Below are 16,442 nucleotides of genomic sequence, written 5' to 3'. Positions count from 1 at the left end.
TTTTGGCATCGCCGTCATCATGCTCCAGAGACGAGGTGGGACAGCGTCACTGTCACTGGAGCAAGGCACGCAGAGTCACCCTGTGCGCCCAAAATGGTGTCGCAGTGATGCCATAACTGCGCGCATTGTGAGTCGGCTTTGTTTCCCAACTACGGAGTAGAAGATGTCCCCTACATTCCCACCTGCCCAGTCCAGTTGCACAGAGCGGCCCTTGGAACCCTCGTGGGGTACTGCAGAGCATCGCACATTGCACATATATGCCCGATGCCCGCCTCTTCTCTTGGTGTAGTATCCGATCAAGGCGGATAATGGGCGCGGATAATTGTCAACTTGGCTTGGACACTAACATGTAGCATTCGCCCAGGGTTGAAACCCTTGCCTGCCGGTTTCGCAGCAAAGATCCATCCTATATTGTGAACATGTTCAGAGGTGTAGTATACGCTTTGGTATGTATGTTGATGTCAGCAATTGATTCTGGTGTCCTTCTGACTTGCCTGGTCTGTTCTGGCTAGTGCCAGTGGTATGTACATACAGTGCTGTGGTTTTGGACGCTTAAGATTGGTAATTTTGGTGTGTTTAGCTTCCCCCGTGCTCAGGCCTGCCCCCGTTTTGAGCGGACCTTTGCTAGTTCGCTGCTGCCTCCACATGGGGGAACGGCTTCTGAGATAGAATCAAAGAATGTTTTATCGGGGGGGGACAAGCACGGTTGCCGTGTCATGTACAAACCATGGACCATACGTAGGTACAATATTAGAGTTGTGTGTGCGTGTGTGTGTGTTAGCTAGAGCTAATTCTTAGGTTCAGTGGAGAGAAAAGGTGCCTACCTAGAAATCGAAGTCGCAACTGAATCGTCATGCTGCACTGTGTCCTGGTTCGTTCTTTCCCTCGTGCAAGCACCTAGGAAGAACCCTTCCGATCCATATCACTGGCAGAAAACACTGTGTGGGGTAGATATTGCCTCAAAGGTCCCCCCTGCTTAGGACTCTTCTTTTTTTTTTCTTTCCTTTTTTTCACAATCTTCCTCACATTGCGGCTCCCATATCGCTAAAGCATTGTCAATGGCCAGCTTCGAATCAAAAGCGGTATCTCTTTATTGGCTTCAAAGTGTGCGCCTATGTAGGTACTATGTATTCGTTCCTGGCATCAATAGCGACAGTGACCCTCATTCAGCATTATTGAGGCACCACAAAGTCAAGTATGTATACGCTAGACCCGCTACAGTAGTTCATTGTAGTAGCGATGATGGGAGTGGCGCCCGACAGTCATGGGTTCTTCAGCGTGCAGCCAGTCAACGCGAAGACAACCCTCCTCGTCCATCGATCCGCTACGGAAATAACGTTGGGATGCTTTGGGCCGTGAATCTGATGCGACCAAGCATGGGAAATGCAAAAGGCCACCAGGGTAGGTGCTTAAGGTATGGATCACAGTTGATAGGGGCCCGGACGCAATCGGACCAGCCGTCGCAGACCGCTACGAACTAGGATTTGTGATTGACTCTGGGTTGTTGACTGCAACCAATCATCTTTACAGAACGCTTTACGGTTATCACTTATCCCAATCATTCTGCTCTCACGCACCGGTACCGTATACACGGTGTCATTGGCATGCCTATGACCTTCCGAGCCTGCTATTACAGTACAGGACTATTATCTCCTATCTTCGCAAGGGGGCCACTTCAAAAGTCATAGAGCTTTTTTATCACAGGTTCGACTAGTAAGCCAAGAGACCAATTCAATTTGCACGGCCTGAACATGGGCACTGGGTCAACTCCTGCAATCATTGCTCATCAGAAGGCTGTCGACGTCGCATCGAAACTAAAAAGAAACCCGGACACTATTCAACGCCACCAAGAGCCGCCGGGTTTAAGAAAAAGTATCAACTCATTTCACATATGCGGGCACGGTTCGTCAGATGCAGTACACATTAGTGACCTGCTCTGTTGCGGAAGCAGTGAGGGTCCACAAACTCAACCCGCTGCACCTGCTTTGAGTTTACTACTGCGAATTCGACGACTCACTAACAAAGGCAATCGAGAGCAGTTTGTCAGAGAGATACGCTTTCCCTTAGCCCCACCGGTACCTTGAGAGATGTCGCTTGACCCCCATCGTGGTAGCTTGTCAGTTGCCTCGTACGGATTCCGGCCGAGCCTCCTACAGGCTGCTTGGACCGCCCCCATCCGGATTTTCCTGAAGATTGGAGCTAGGCTTGTCAGCTATTCCCAAACGGAAAGGGGTAAACCAAAAAGGGATGTTTGAAACATCCTTTACGCAAGGGTGCCTGGCAAGGTTCTGATTGGGATTGTCTCCCAGATCTTGCGATCATCATTACCCTCCGGCATTGAATCTGCACGTTGTGAGCGATGCCGACGCTATTACAGACAAGCGTCTACTTGATATGTCGATCCGGCTGTCGAATGCGCCGACTGTTATTCTACCAACTGTTGCCAGGAGGCCACCTTCACTCAATCCATATCATGTTGCAGATATTCACAGTCAAATACTGGAACTATTGCTTTACGTAAATCCTCAGATACAGAAAGTCCCTGTACAGGTGCAAAATCACGCTTGTTGATATCTACTAGCTCGCCCTGATACCCGAGATTGACGACCTGTCGATCATGATGGGGCTACCAGCAGTCAATTACAGACGTTCCACGCATGATCATACTCAACTGGGTTACCGTTCGATGAGGTTACACATTCCGATATTTTCTAGAAGCTGAGCTTGTCTGTACAGACAAGCAAGCCCTTGCTTGGGTACGAAGATCGGACTGTCCGAACTAATGATCCTGCCCTGCAAGAACACTCGTTGCTTCTGAAGATTGGAAAGGGTCAAAAAGACTGCGCGATGTGGGTGCGTTCTTCCAATAACGAGGCGACAAAGCCACACAGATACCATATTCCAACAGGGGTATGTCTCAGACTCTACCAGCATTCCCCAACCCGCCTGAAATATCCCGGCTGGCCAGTGCAACCCAGACGGCACACCTGATCAACAACTTTACTGCTTTAAATTCGATTTCCTATCTGATGAATTGTTTCTCCTCAAGCCTCATCTCGCCTTCAATATTAACAAGTGGATTTGCTTGAGATTACAGCGAAAGAAGAGCCGGTGGCGCTGTGTTGAGTTTGTTTGTTTCCAAAGCTTCCAAGGTGCTTATTTCCCCAGACTCAGTTGAGGACCCATCCGTTCAACACGGTTACAGCTTCACTGAAACGTTCTGACGTAAACAGCCCGACAGTCTATATGGCTATTCGGTACCTCAGCATTCGAAAAGCATAAGAGGCCTCGTCACAGCAGTGCTGGTATTCTTTGTATTATGGTCAGAATATATGCGTCTTTAGTATCAAAACATAACAGCTTAGAATATTACACTCCCGACTCAGCCAGCAGAACAAGTCGCTCATCAGAACCACTAGCCGGGTGGTAGTCAGCCTATTGCTAGGGATCTGTCGGTCTGAGGGCGCCTCATCTGAACCATGTCATTACAACGACAACCAAGACATTGTTGACGTGCTATTGAGCTCAAGGGTTGTTTGAAACCGACTGGCACTAAAACAAACGAAAACCCAGCAACCTTGAATAACTTCAGCAACATTTTAGTCACCCCAGATCGTGTGTGTAGATCTTGCTCTGTTGGTTTTGACAAACCCAGGGCAATGGTTGAGGGACTGATGCTCAATCCACGCAACACGGGTTGAGAGCACCGGTGCGGTGGTGATCTTCAGAACCAGTGTTCCATGAACCGATCTGCTGGGTACGCATTACCACACTGCACAGTACTCTACAGCATCTAAAGTAAACTGGATCTCATAAGTTACCTGACTGAGGAACGATGCTCATCTTCCCCAGCATTTCAGGGAGCTTTCAATCCGATGCCAAGACCAGCTCCTGGCGACAATCAGTGCAATCTTTTTAGCAAACAAGTGCAAGGAATCAATTCCGCGAGTCCCGCACCCTTCAGGCTCTCACCCCCGACCACGATTAAACCTATCCTGGTCCCGTGCAACTCAAGAGTAACCCTGTGATGTCAATTGATTAAGGCCAGATAGTACGTACTGCTAACACAGAAGCAGTACAGTGCATGCCACCTCTGAGTCTGTGCAGACTTGGCTTTCATCTCGGCCGGTGCGTCCGGACTAATAAAGTCAGCAACAAGACAGACAATTGGATACAGCTTGTACGTACAGTACACACTGAGCAGACATGACTGCGGGGCGAACGGTAGCCAGTGCATATTTGGCGCGCAAACTAACAGCTCGGGAGACAGCAAAGCCGGCGCCACGGAAAGAAAAAGCATAACACAGGCACGAGTCAAAACAGGAGCCGCTCAGAGGTAGGCGCACTTGATCTTGATAGGGGGCCAAGCAAGCCGTGGAGACAATGAGCGTTTTCGGCATCCCGATAGCGGGTCTTCAGAAAGACAAGACAGGTCCCTGAAGAGCGAAGACCCAGTTGGACTCGTCGCGGACGTTAGGAGCCAGGGCTTGATTCAATCATTGCGGTTCAGCTGACGCGGCAATTCTAAACATTCAATGACAACAGAATGAAGCTCCCAAGTCAAGAGAGGGGCTCCGATTACCGCAAAGTAGTTGGACGAGGGGATAAGTCCCTGACAACCGTGCACATTCTCACGCCCGCTGTGTATCTGAGAAACAGAATTGTCAGCTCGACCCTTCTTCTGCCATGACCACTCGGGTTTTTGTCCGCCATTGGCTCTAATACTCTATCGTCGAACCGAACCTTGACTCTGAGGCGGGGCTGTTACAGAGATGGGTTCCCAAGTACTCGGTATGAAAATTTGTAACGCTGACGGTGGAATAGATCATCATCGAAGCAGAACGACGCTGGAATCACGCTTTGCGTATGTATCTAGACGATGCCCCTGGTACAGTACAATAGCATCCAAGTCTAGCTCCAGTGTAAGCTCTGGCTCTCTGGCTCTAGTGTAAGACACAAAGGCAAGTTACAAACTCCAGAGCATTTAGACTGCAACGGCAGACGCAACGTTGTTTTCTTTAGCGGCTCAGTCCTTCGAGCGTGACCCAAAGGGGCAAGCACTTGGCGCCACCGGGACAGGGCTTTGAGGAAAAGAAGAAAAAGAAGGGACCTTCAGCTGGTGTAGTGACATGAGTTGTATGTACGGGCAAGGCTGGCTAGCTGGATGGAACTATTGACTGTCCAAAACTAGGAACTGATGGGTGATGAGGCCATCACGTCTAGTACTGTACTCGACATTGGCCAGGACGGTTCATGAGGGACTCGCAGAGTCCCAGTCCAGTCCCAACAAGGTTTTACCAGGATGGGAGATTCCTGTTGCTGCTGGGGTTCGTAGGATCTTTTGCTCTGCCAAGCTCCATTCATTTGCCTTAGCTCAACTTTCGAGCACACGGTCGCGGTACTTGACCAACCCCTGTACGCCTCCCGCCTTGTCTCGTCTGGCTCTGGCTCTGGCTCAGACACTCACTTCTCTGAGAGGCAGAGGCAGAAGCGCGCTACCAACTCAGTGCCGGGGTTCCACTGCTCCCCCATTGTTTACCCCGGTACATGTCGACAGTCAAAGAGGCAGTCTAAGAGGAGCAGTCACTTTTTTGCTGAATCATTTGCATTTGGGCCTTGATAACACGGACCGCACTTGAGGCTTGAGGTGCACCCTCTATCAAGGCGCAATCTGAGCTAGTGACATGTCCTTGTCATGTTGTGTCTCTCTAGCACACTTCTCTTGACTCTTGCAAACTTCTCAGGGGTGTTTGCCCTGCCGTCCTCTTCAGACTATACGACGTTGTTGTGACAGATGAGGCGCCAGTTCACCCGCGAAGTCGCCGAGACATGCAAACGGAACGCTTCCTCTGGGATAACTCTTTAGCTTTCCCGGGACGCCATGTTTCCAGTCGAATCTATACGCATACAGGACAGGACAGGACTGTACTGTACAGCCACCACAACATATATGAGTAGTAGTCAACAATTGCCCTTTGCAACTATATACCTACCGTGCTGTCGGCGGTAGGCAGAGTACGATAACAACTATCTTGTACGTCGTTAACCGGGCTCTGCATTCTATTGTCAAAGACCAGTGACCCTGCAACCAACGCGTCTATTTGCTTTTGACTGCCAATACCCACCAACGTCTACCGCTTTGGCACATCAAAAACACGGGCAGTTGGCTCATGTGATAAATACATATACTGGCACGGATTCTTCCGTACCCTGTACTGTCAATTGAGTACGCTTTTGTTAATCCTATGCGGAACCAGCTGTTGTTGCTGTTAACACCGCACCGTTGAGTGTTACCGGTGATGCAATGGCGGCGCCGGTAAAGCATTTTCTAATGATTCTGTTGGTTTACCGGACTGCATCCGTCCTTGCAGCTTTCAGCCGGCGCTTGGGGGAGGAAGTAAAAAACGAAGAGGCCAAGAGGGGAGGGAAGAGAGTACTTTGCGTCATGGAGCATGATGTGTTTGGGTTGGTGGTGACCCTTGGAATCCTGCTTGGCAGGGAACCGACCTCTTCCTTCACCCTTCCAGTCAGTGTTGACAGTGACAGAGACCAACAAAAGAGGGCTGCGGCGGGGTGATAAGGTATGTCTGCAGCGTCATCGATCTGCCATCCCATGTTAGGCTAGGAACCAAGCCAATGCCTGCCTACTTTTTGCCAGCAGGAAAACGCGAGGCTATTTTTCTCTTCCGTATTTCGCGCCTTGTTGCGCGATAATCGGAAGCATAGAACCGCATGTGATGCAATCCTTACATAGTAATAATCAGTCAATAAAGTCCCGGCTGCTCAGGACGATACGGCATGGCAACCAAGAAACGACGATGCTTGGAACACTATCGCAACCAACGCGATCCGATCCACACTCACCAAATGGATTAGACATTGAGTTTACTTGGCACTCATCATGCAGTTCTAAAGGCGTGTAATCTAGATGTGCCGGTTGATGTTATGGAGGCTATTCGTAGACCAAGTTACGACAGCCCAGCATTTCAGCTGCTCAAGCCTCTGAGACATCACATCTCCAAGATGAGGTCTCACAGGGCAGTAGGAAGATGGATCAAAAGAACGATTCGGTATAATGGGATAATATGTCATAGCGACTAAGCCGCCCTTGTCTCGTATCTCTCAGTCATGAAACAGTATTGCAATAGCAAAACATGACCGATTATGCACCGATGATTTCGTTATAGGGTAGCCGACATATGGTGAACATTGTTCACCATTTAACATTAATGGTTTGCATTGCGACCCAGGCGTGTTGTATCAAGTTTTCAATCTATTGACGGGGAAGAGCCTTGCATGTGATTTCTATCCGAAACAAAGCGTCCATTGTTCAAAGTTCAACAGATGCCAACAAGTGAGCATGGAAGCCAGTATCGAAAGTTTAAACGAGCTCGAGCAAGGGGCACCCTCGTGTCAATTGTCAAACGTGCATAACGGCCTGCCCGGCGACAGGAATAGACAACAGCTCATGGTCAACTGCCGAACATCGAGTGAGTCCACTCTGCCTCATTGTGTACCCCAGAAGGAAGGGTTCTCCGTCCAAGGCCGTGGAGGTGAACCTTAGAGACCGATACCAAGTTTGTTACTATTCACAAGACGCCGAGGTTCCAATCGGAGGGGCTTCGGTCTCTGGATACCCGCAAAGTCAAAGCCCTAACTTGGAAATGAGCCCATAAAAACAAGCCTTAGGGATCCAGATGCTATGGTATCATCGTGCCTCTATGCAGTCCCACTGAAGGAGCACTGTCAACAGCATAAGGGTCTACCTGGCAAACATGGTGGAAGGACCAGGCAGTCCTAAGGGTCCTCACGCGACGTCACACATCAAGAAACATAAGAAATCATCACCACTCAGAGTAAGTTAAAATGATAGGTGAACGGTGTATCGTATCAGCTCAGTCAGTGTTAGATAGCCTCTCCTAACTATAACCCTATCGACTGAATCACCAAAACCAGAGCCGCCCAGATGACCATCTCAACCGTCCAAATGACTCAGATCTTCCCCTCCCAGTCCCTTCATGGAAACAAGCTATCAAAAGGGACCGTGAACACGGACCCCAGATCCTCAGCAGTCTTTTGAGTGTAGACTTTTGAAAGTAATATACAACGAAAGGAGACGACCGAAATGCCATCCCCACAAACTAAGGTATCTGCATCTATGGGCAGTGTTGAAGAGAAAAATATAATCAACAGGTAGACATTAACCGATGGGTCATGACCTCATGAAGCGAAAAAGGGAAATGGGAGTGAAGTAAGTAACGGAGAACAGAGAGAGTAGGCCCTGCAGGACCGGGACAGCCTGTTTCCAGTTGGGAATGCCCTCTCCAGGATCCAGCCGAAGTAGGGGTATAGTGCCAAGCTGAAGCCTCCGAACAATGCGTCCTCGGCTCATAGAACCAGAGCCCACATGCTCACACAGGGATCTCAGTATGTGATTCCATTTTCCGAAAATAGCAAGGGACCTCTTTGGTCCGAAAACAATCCCGTACACCTTTCCAAAACGCCAAAGGTCTCAAACCAGACATGCATGCAGCTTGCTAAAACGACAATATCTTGAAAAGACTATGCATCTTCCTCTTTTCTTTACACGCGAGGTGGTGCACCACCTCGACCGTGTCCTAGAGACTCGAGGAGTTCATGAGGCGGGATGTGTCGCATTCCGCTGCCTCGGTCGTACATGGACGTAGGCGCAGGGACGTAGCCCTCACGCTTCTTGCGGATGCGGTCGAGAATGATACCACAAAGGACAAGAAGAAGCATTAGTCCAAGTGCGATGGCAAGACCGATGAGGACGACAAAGCCCAAAGCCATGTGCTTCTCTGAATATGAAATTAGTATCATCAAGCATATAGCATGGCATAAAAACTTACCTTCTTTGAAGAAACTGTCCCTCTGAGAAAAGATACTGGCGATGGTGCCTGGACCATCACCCGCCTTTATCGTCATTGCATAAGGTTGATACGCTGTACCATTGAAGAGAGCTGCAGAAGCAATTCCAAAGTCAGGGATGTCGATAGAGCCTGTCAACATCAAGACCTGGTTCTTATCTAGCAGGTCGGTGTCCTCATGGTCCTCCGTGACGGAAAAGACCTGTAGGCCACGGATGATCGTGTCTGATGACAATGAGGGCTTGACAGTATGCCAAGCTTCACCATCATACTTCATGACATAGATAGAGTCATCATCGGCAGAAGTGCCAGACACCCAAAGCTGTTTGTAGTCACTAGATCCGGGGGAGATGACTGAGATAGGACCGGGAATATTTTCGGAGCCGGGAAAGTTGGACCAAGATTCCGAATTGGCGTCCCAGCTTGAAAGGTAACGATTGTCTGACCCATTGCCACGGAGATCACCACCGACAACCAGCTGGTTTTTACTCATCCACAACAAACTGAAGACGGTGCCCTCGAGCTGACTACCTGGGCGACTCCACTGTCCAGAGTTCACGTTGTAGGTGCAAAGACCAGGGCAATCCAAGGCACCGGCAGTTTCGAATGAGCCGCCCACATAGACGTCGCCAGAATCACCGGGACGAACGGCGATAGCTGCGACGGTGCTATTGGCACCGGATACAGAGGGGGGCTGTGAGTTGAACGATTTCGATTCCAGGTTGTATGAGACAAGGCCACGGATATCAGTCTCGTCAATGGTACCGCTGATATCACCACCCGCGAACAGGATGCCGTCACGAACAGCGAGAGCGACGAAAGTGGAACTGTTGGAAATGTCGGACCCGAGTCCTGTCACAGTATCATCCTCGAGAAGGACGATATTCTGAATTTCTTCGCCCTTCGTTGACTCAGTAGTGAAATGTCCTGCGAGGATAGTGATATTGTAGTCGTTCTCGTCATAGAAGACACCAGTCACGACGCCAGTGGTGTTTCTGTCGAATGAAGTCACATCCCGTCGTGTTAACTTGGAAGAGTTAGATGACGACGTGGATGTGCGAATTGTAAGAGGAAAATGACCGAGACCGTCATCCCCGAGCGTGGCGGCACCACCGGCGCCGAGCTGTGCGGATGAAAGAGCACCGGCGTAGAGAGAGCCTCCGTCCATAGGAATGTCAAGAACAGCAGCTGTAAGTGATCCACCAAAGGCAGGATAGTTGCCATCAAGGTTTTGCAACCAATTGCCCTTGGAAGCCACCCAGACGGCGAAGCCGTCCACTGAAACAGAACTATAGTCATCGAAAGCGTTGCATGAAGAGAAACTGCCGGTGAAAGCGATAACCAGTTCAGGCGTATCCGCGGTGATGTTTATCATTAGTGGCACAGCATACTTGACAGGACCGTCGAGGCCAGCGCCCAAGGGACTCCATTTGTCCTCTTCGGTATCATAGACGGCAATGTTGTCCAGGCCAGCCACGGGCCCATTATCGGTATTTGAAAAGTCTCCACCAACATAGAGCTGGGTGTCGTTCAAATACATGGTAAAAACCTCGCCATTGAGGCCACCGCCGGGCTCCTTGACATCGTCATTTTCGATAATAGCGAGGATGTTGTCGTGATCCTTGGAGGTGAAGTTGCCACCAACGTAGGTGATATTCTTGTCCGTGACAAGAACAGATACACCGGAGGTTCTGTCGAAGCTGGCGCCAAGTTTATTGATTGGAGAGCTCGAGAGGCTTGATGCATTGACGACGGCTTGTTCGGGGTCGAAGTCGAAGAGACCGTTGAGGCCACCAGTTGAGTTGGTAAGAGTAAATTCGACCCTCTGAGCAACAATCGTCAGTGGGTCGACGTCTTGACCAGCCAGTGGGCGAAGGGTGACCGAAGGCTTGAAAGATCCCGAGCTCTTCTCGATATATCCGAAGTAGATCTGGTCGTATTTATCGAAGTAGTTCGTTTGGTATAATGTGGATGTGAAATTAGTATCCTTGTCATCATCACCTGCCATGATGCCCGTGATATTAACACGACCTCTTGAGTCACAGGTGTCATCGGCTTGACAACCTGGAGTGTAAATGTTAACAGAATAATTGCCAGATTCCATGATATTGGGATAGAACGTGACGGAGACTGATTCGGGGTCATAATTGCCATCAAGTTCAGCAACGAGGTACTCAGAGCTGCTCTCCAAAGAGGGAGAAACTTTCCAGGGTCCGGTGTGAGTAGCTGAGGACGGGTTCTTAACTCCCCCACATTTCGGTTCGTTGAAGTCAGAGATAGCATATGCATAGATATCGCTCTGATATAGCTCGATGGCCTCTAAACCACCACCACTGCCATACCAGTCAGAAACAGCGAGGCGAAACCTATTCATGCCAACACGGTTGACAAATGTGAAATCTTGATAATCATCGTTGTCGAGGAGAGGGCACTCGCTAGTACAGGTAACATTGTTTCCACTCTCCGGATCGACATATGTCAGGTTCATGATTCCATCAATTGGATAAGCGACGAAGCGAAATGTTTTGGTGCCACGGCCATCCTGGCGGGTATTTCGAAGCCTAAGCTTGGTAGGAGCGAAACCAAAGGAGAAATCGGCTTCCCAGTAACCAGGCGTGTTGTCCTGAAGTAACCAGGGACTTGACGAAGACCCAGGGCAGACAATGTCTTTGGGGTCAGTACTTGACGAGCCATGGTCGTCGGTGATGTTCGCCGTCGAGAGGTTAATGATCTGGCTGATAGATTCGTTGGGGGTACTCGAGTTTCCTAGACCTGTAAAAGTACCACCAAAGATGATGTGCCCGTTAGAAGCTTTTGTGATGGCCTTTACAGGGCCATTGAAACCCGCGAACGGTAAGTTTGTCCATCCATCTGTGCCAACCCATGCGATCGCGTTGGTGGAGTTGGCGCCCTTAAAATTACCACCCACATAGACCGTGTCTCGTTCTTGGTCGCAATACACAGCGTTGACTTCGCCCTCGATTCCGGTTAGAGGTGTGATTTCAGTCGTGTTAGGGTTGAATAGCGCAACTGCCTTCGATTGCGTGCCGTCCAAGCTCGTGAAATTACCGCCTATTACCACTCCCTGCATTTCTCCATTACTGAGTTGGAATGAGCACATGGCTCGTATCGAGGCATCGCTGGATATTATCGATGTGAAGGCGCCATTGGGCAGTTGGGCCAAGAGCGACTCGCTGCCATTGGAGTTGCGAGGACTCTCATTCTGCCCCTCATATTCGTAAAGTGAAATTCCATCAAAATCTCCGACTATGCCGATCCTGCCTAAATTTGAAAAGTCAAGGTTCGGTGATGGTACTGAGTTGAAATTGATGGCTTGTGTAAAAGGCGCCAGAGCTGCTAAAACCATAAGGCTAGAACCCAGAACGGGACCTAGGCTGTGGCTTTGGCGTGCCGATGGGCCACGCCGTTGAAGAGGTAATCGCATAACTGTGAATTATCGCCTGCTATCGATATGATCGTTTTCGCTACCGGTTCCCGCGCTGGAATATCAAATTTTATGAGTCTTGGAAATCAAATTTGGTCGCGCATGCATCTCAGGATTGACTGTGGGCCATGTCCAGGGGCAAAGAATCGCGTTTCCTAACGGTCGAGAAAGCGGGAGTGATGCGAATTGGTGCGCACTGGAAGAAGCCAACCAGCTGTGAAAACAGGTAAAGATCGTGGAGTTTGGTTCAAATAATTCGTGAAGATTGTCGCTTGGAAAATCGCTTGTTGCAAAGTCGTCGAGTGTGCGCAATGGAAATTAAAATCGTGGTTTGTAGGATGTAGGTTGGGCGGCTAGCAGTACTACTGCAGCACGTATGTGGGAAATTGCTAGCGATGGCGATGTCCGTTCTCTAGGCGTGCATTGGATTTTCCAGTATCTGACCACTAGCCCGACTCGGTTAGACCACAATGTTCAGTGCAATGCGGTACCTGCGCATGGATGTAGGATGACGACAAATAATTAAGCAGCAACCGAAATAACAGCGTCGTAACGAAGAAAGTGGACGAGGCAAACAACATGCGTCGATGGCTCTCGATTGCAAAAGTGTGATAATCTTGTCTTGGTGATAAAATAAGAGAAAATAAACGTACCTGAGTTTCACGATGTACGACCGAGGTACGTAGTACAGCCACAGAAGTTGTGCAAGGCGCCACCTTAATTAATGCAGCACCCAATAAGCTTGAGAGAAGCACCCAGAGTTTGATTATCGGCGAGCTTCGTCCTCGTATCAAGAGATCTCGCTGGCGGCAATGATCTAATGTACGATTGTCCACTGGGTGATGATTTTTCGTGTTCTGCCGCGTCCGAAGTGCGGGGTGATGAGATGCCTCTGCAGTAGTTGCGTGTCTCCGAGGTGAGGCACGCGTCTGGGTAGCTGGTATTCGATTAAAGATTGAGTTGAGAGACAGATATCGTGTCTCCAGGTCGACAGCCGTTGGAATGCTGAATTAAGGCCGTACAAGATGGCTGGGTGGTTCGGGCTGCTGCAGATTGACGAAAGGGGGGTAACAAATCTAGATAAGAAAAGAACGCGGTATTAATGAGTGCGAATACCGAGTATCAATCAATCGAGGCTGAGGCTGAGCCGGAGCTGGTATTCAATTGTTGTCGAGTCGACGTGGGCGGTGTATTAAGTATAGCACACTGACTGGTGTTGTGCTGAATGGGGGAAACAAACAATAGAGAAAAGAAGGGAAGAGACGAGACGAGACGAGTATAACGAGTGACGGGTTGCAAGATGCAAAGGTAAGGATCCTCCTCTCTCACGGCTCTAAGAATTATCGCGGAGGATGAGGTGAGAATTAGGAGAGACCGAGAGGGAAGAGCTGATTCCCGTCGAGGTTCGCTTGGCTTTGGCTTGGCTTGACTGGGGTTTCCAGGGGATGAGTGGGGTTTCTTTCCATTTCTACCGCTGCAAGCTTCCAATGCTGGGAAACAGCTACCTACAGAAGCACTTACTGGCTAAACTCCATTTACATAACGTTCATAACATCCATCCATTGCAATAAATACCCTATGTATCTTGGATTTGACCAACGTTGAGAGTGATATCCATCGTGATCCTCATCATCGCTATCCATATACTTACTACTTTACATTTGCTGATCTCTTACCTCCGACCGTTGGCCTCCTTCGTACCCATGCTCAAGTAGTGCGTGGCTTACATGCTATCATGGCTGAAGCTTAAGCGGTTGATCCAGACAATATAACTCGACAGTCTAAGGCAGTGCCTAATGCCATCGCTACCCGGGTATTTTTGAGGCTATTGCGCGCTAAAACTCAGGAGGTTGGGGGACAAGGCAGGGGCTTTTCGACTGTGGTATCACAACCTGTTGTGCATTATTACTCTTGTTTGTCCCCAAATAATAGCGTTTTGATGGTTTGTACGTTGCATTAACCAGCGAATGGCAACTATTGGAATTGAATGTTTGTTTCTGGTGCTTGCTTTGATAGACGAGAATTTGATTGCTTTGCAGTATAATGCAGGGGCCTGACGCATGGTATATCCATGCTTGTACATTCGCGGCGCTGCTGTAGGTATACGAGGCGTAACTTACTGGAGCAACAAACTTATGCTGGTAACGAGTGTACCATGGAGAAAGCGAGTCGTCGATCTCCTTTGATCGATACAGTTTCGAGAACACCTCTCAATAAGACACGTTTTCCGGGTGCTTGCCGCCTTGCCCATAGCTGTCTTGGCTAGAGTTTTACATCACTAACACAAGCCGATAACCTTCTGAAACCACTCTGAATCGTGTTGGCAAAAGTCCCTTGCGTGAGACCCCCGGCCTGTTGCTTGCTTTTTGTGTCGTAACCGCCTCTGGCACCGGCTATGTCTTTGTCCATGTCCATGCCTGCCAACGTGTCAGACATTACTTGACTCAGACCAATCCATTGCGACTGGCGTCCATGGTCGATGCCAGTCTTGCTTTCAGTGCAATGATAGCTGAACAACCTGAATTCGGGCCCTTGAAATGGTCTCTTTGCTGACCCCCATTGTCAGTCTCAATGATCTGCTAAACAAGACCTAAAATAGATCACATAATATGTATACCTAGCTGATAGTACTCTGTAGTAGCCTTGGTCTTTGAAATTCTTGCGTCTTTCTTAATTCATGCTGGGATATCTCTCTAATGCAACCCAATCCATGCTGTCGTTTTACCATGATCATCAATCATACTCGGTCTCTTCAAGTGCCGGTCTTGTCAGTTCCAGCCCACTTCGTCTTGTAAGCTCTTGGGCTTTCGAAATCTTTGGCATTGCCAGCCCACATTCCCTTTCGTTTACGTTTCGCTTTAGCTTGGGCCTTCTCGTAGAGTTTTTGTCTTCCTCCAAATTCTGCTCCTTGCTTGGCCTCGTATGTCGTTGCCATGCCAGCCTTGATCATCTCCAGACCTACATCCCTCCGCAAGAACCACCGTCGGGTATACACTGTTGCGACGATTCGATCGTACTGATCCCGTCTCCACACATATGCTCGAACGTTACGTTTGAGGATGTAGTTTCTTAGCCATGCGAGGGCTTCGGCTGAATAAGGTTGTGCTGGCTTTCCGAAGTGGGCGCATTCCGGAGCGTCGACACCAGCGATGCGGATCGGGATCTTTGTTTCAGCCTGGTTAGTATGGAGACGTATTCAGTCGCTAAACGCGTACATACCGTCCGGTCTTTGAGGTCCTTGCGGGCTTCGGGAATCTTTCTTAACCAGCCCCATCCCAAGGATCGACCGCCTGGTGTGTGGAAGAGATGGAAGTTGTCTCCATCACCAACGCTGCTAACCCGTCCATAGATACTTCGATTGCGAAAGAAGTTGGGGCGCACATATGCGGAACCAGGAATCCGACGAAGGTAATTCGCATAGAGTTGAAGAGCTGCCATGCCTGCTAGTGGGAACAGCACCACGGGCGCCCAAGATTGTGCTGCATCGAAAGGATCTGATCTAAGACGGTCCATTGTGTCCGTCCATGATACAGGCCGCCGCTTCGCCTCTTCTTCGAGCCTCTTCTTCTCATTTTCCCTCTCGGAGTTCCAGGATCCGAACGGCCATACCATTGTTGTCACGACTCAGGGTCGTTATTTTTGGTGTTGTGACAAAGAAAAGCGGCATGTATCGGCAAGATCTTGCGACCTTAAAAGGACCCTTGAAGATCAAGCCCTCCACCGCTAATTAGGTGGTGCCTAAGGCGAGTACAATCAGGTACCTATTTAAGGCCCAAAAGATAACTAGGTGCCAGCAGAATCCGAATGGGTGCTTCAATCGCTTCTGAGTCAAGGTTTAAGGGAAAGGTTTGGGTCTTACAACTCACCAGTTGACACGCTCAATCTATGCCAGCTGTTGCGAGACTTGAAACGTACAACTGGATGTATCCACTAGGCGCCAAGACGATCAACCTCATGATAGCTAGCTCATAAATGTACGTGTTTACTAATTACTCGTTTTTTGAACTCAAATTCGGGCCTGGTTATAAAATCGTGGTTTTATAGTATCATTCGCTCAACTATCATCTACCGGCGCCTTGCCGTCCCATCTAACGGCTCAACAGCATTGA

General features: G+C 49.3%; 4 protein-coding genes across 4 annotated transcripts; 2 read left to right on the top strand and 2 right to left on the bottom strand.

Annotated features, from left to right (window-relative positions):
* The first annotated feature begins 330 nt into the window (after positions 1-330).
* B0J16DRAFT_99885 (uncharacterized protein) lies at positions 331-841 on the top strand. The gene is made up of 2 exons (XM_046134824.1): positions 331-450; positions 535-841. Exons 1-2 carry the CDS (start codon positions 420-422, stop codon positions 783-785), a joined length of 282 nt encoding a protein of 93 aa, XP_045984617.1. The 5' UTR covers positions 331-419; the 3' UTR covers positions 786-841.
* A 4,501-nt stretch (positions 842-5,342) lies between these two features.
* Positions 5,343-7,290, top strand: B0J16DRAFT_337826 (uncharacterized protein). Its single transcript, XM_046127392.1, has one exon. The coding sequence runs from the start codon at positions 6,305-6,307 to the stop codon at positions 6,575-6,577; it is 273 nt and encodes a 90-aa protein (XP_045984616.1). The 5' UTR covers positions 5,343-6,304; the 3' UTR covers positions 6,578-7,290.
* Positions 7,291-8,583: 1,293 nt separating this feature from the next.
* B0J16DRAFT_265065 (cortical protein marker for cell polarity-domain-containing protein) lies at positions 8,584-12,333 on the bottom strand (the record flags this gene model as incomplete). The annotated part of the gene is made up of 2 exons (XM_046123380.1): positions 8,584-8,819; positions 8,871-12,333. The coding sequence occupies 2 exons, from the start codon at positions 12,331-12,333 to the stop codon at positions 8,584-8,586; spliced, it is 3,699 nt and encodes a 1,232-aa protein (XP_045984615.1).
* A 2,628-nt stretch (positions 12,334-14,961) lies between these two features.
* B0J16DRAFT_99750 (uncharacterized protein) lies at positions 14,962-16,310 on the bottom strand. The gene is made up of 3 exons (XM_046134822.1): positions 16,200-16,310; positions 15,553-16,144; positions 14,962-15,496 (listed from the first exon to the last, which is right to left on the bottom strand). The coding sequence occupies exons 2-3, from the start codon at positions 15,943-15,945 to the stop codon at positions 15,086-15,088; spliced, it is 804 nt and encodes a 267-aa protein (XP_045984614.1). The 5' UTR covers positions 15,946-16,144; positions 16,200-16,310; the 3' UTR covers positions 14,962-15,085.
* Positions 16,311-16,442: the final 132 nt, after the last annotated feature.

Source organism: Fusarium flagelliforme (assembly GCF_020744385.1).
Source record: "Fusarium flagelliforme strain FIESC 12 MPI-CAGE-AA-0113 chromosome Unknown B0J16scaffold_3, whole genome shotgun sequence".
Taxonomy (NCBI): domain Eukaryota; kingdom Fungi; phylum Ascomycota; class Sordariomycetes; order Hypocreales; family Nectriaceae; genus Fusarium; species Fusarium flagelliforme.
Note: the sequence above shows the minus strand (reverse complement) of the source record. Positions and strands in the feature narration are given on the sequence as shown.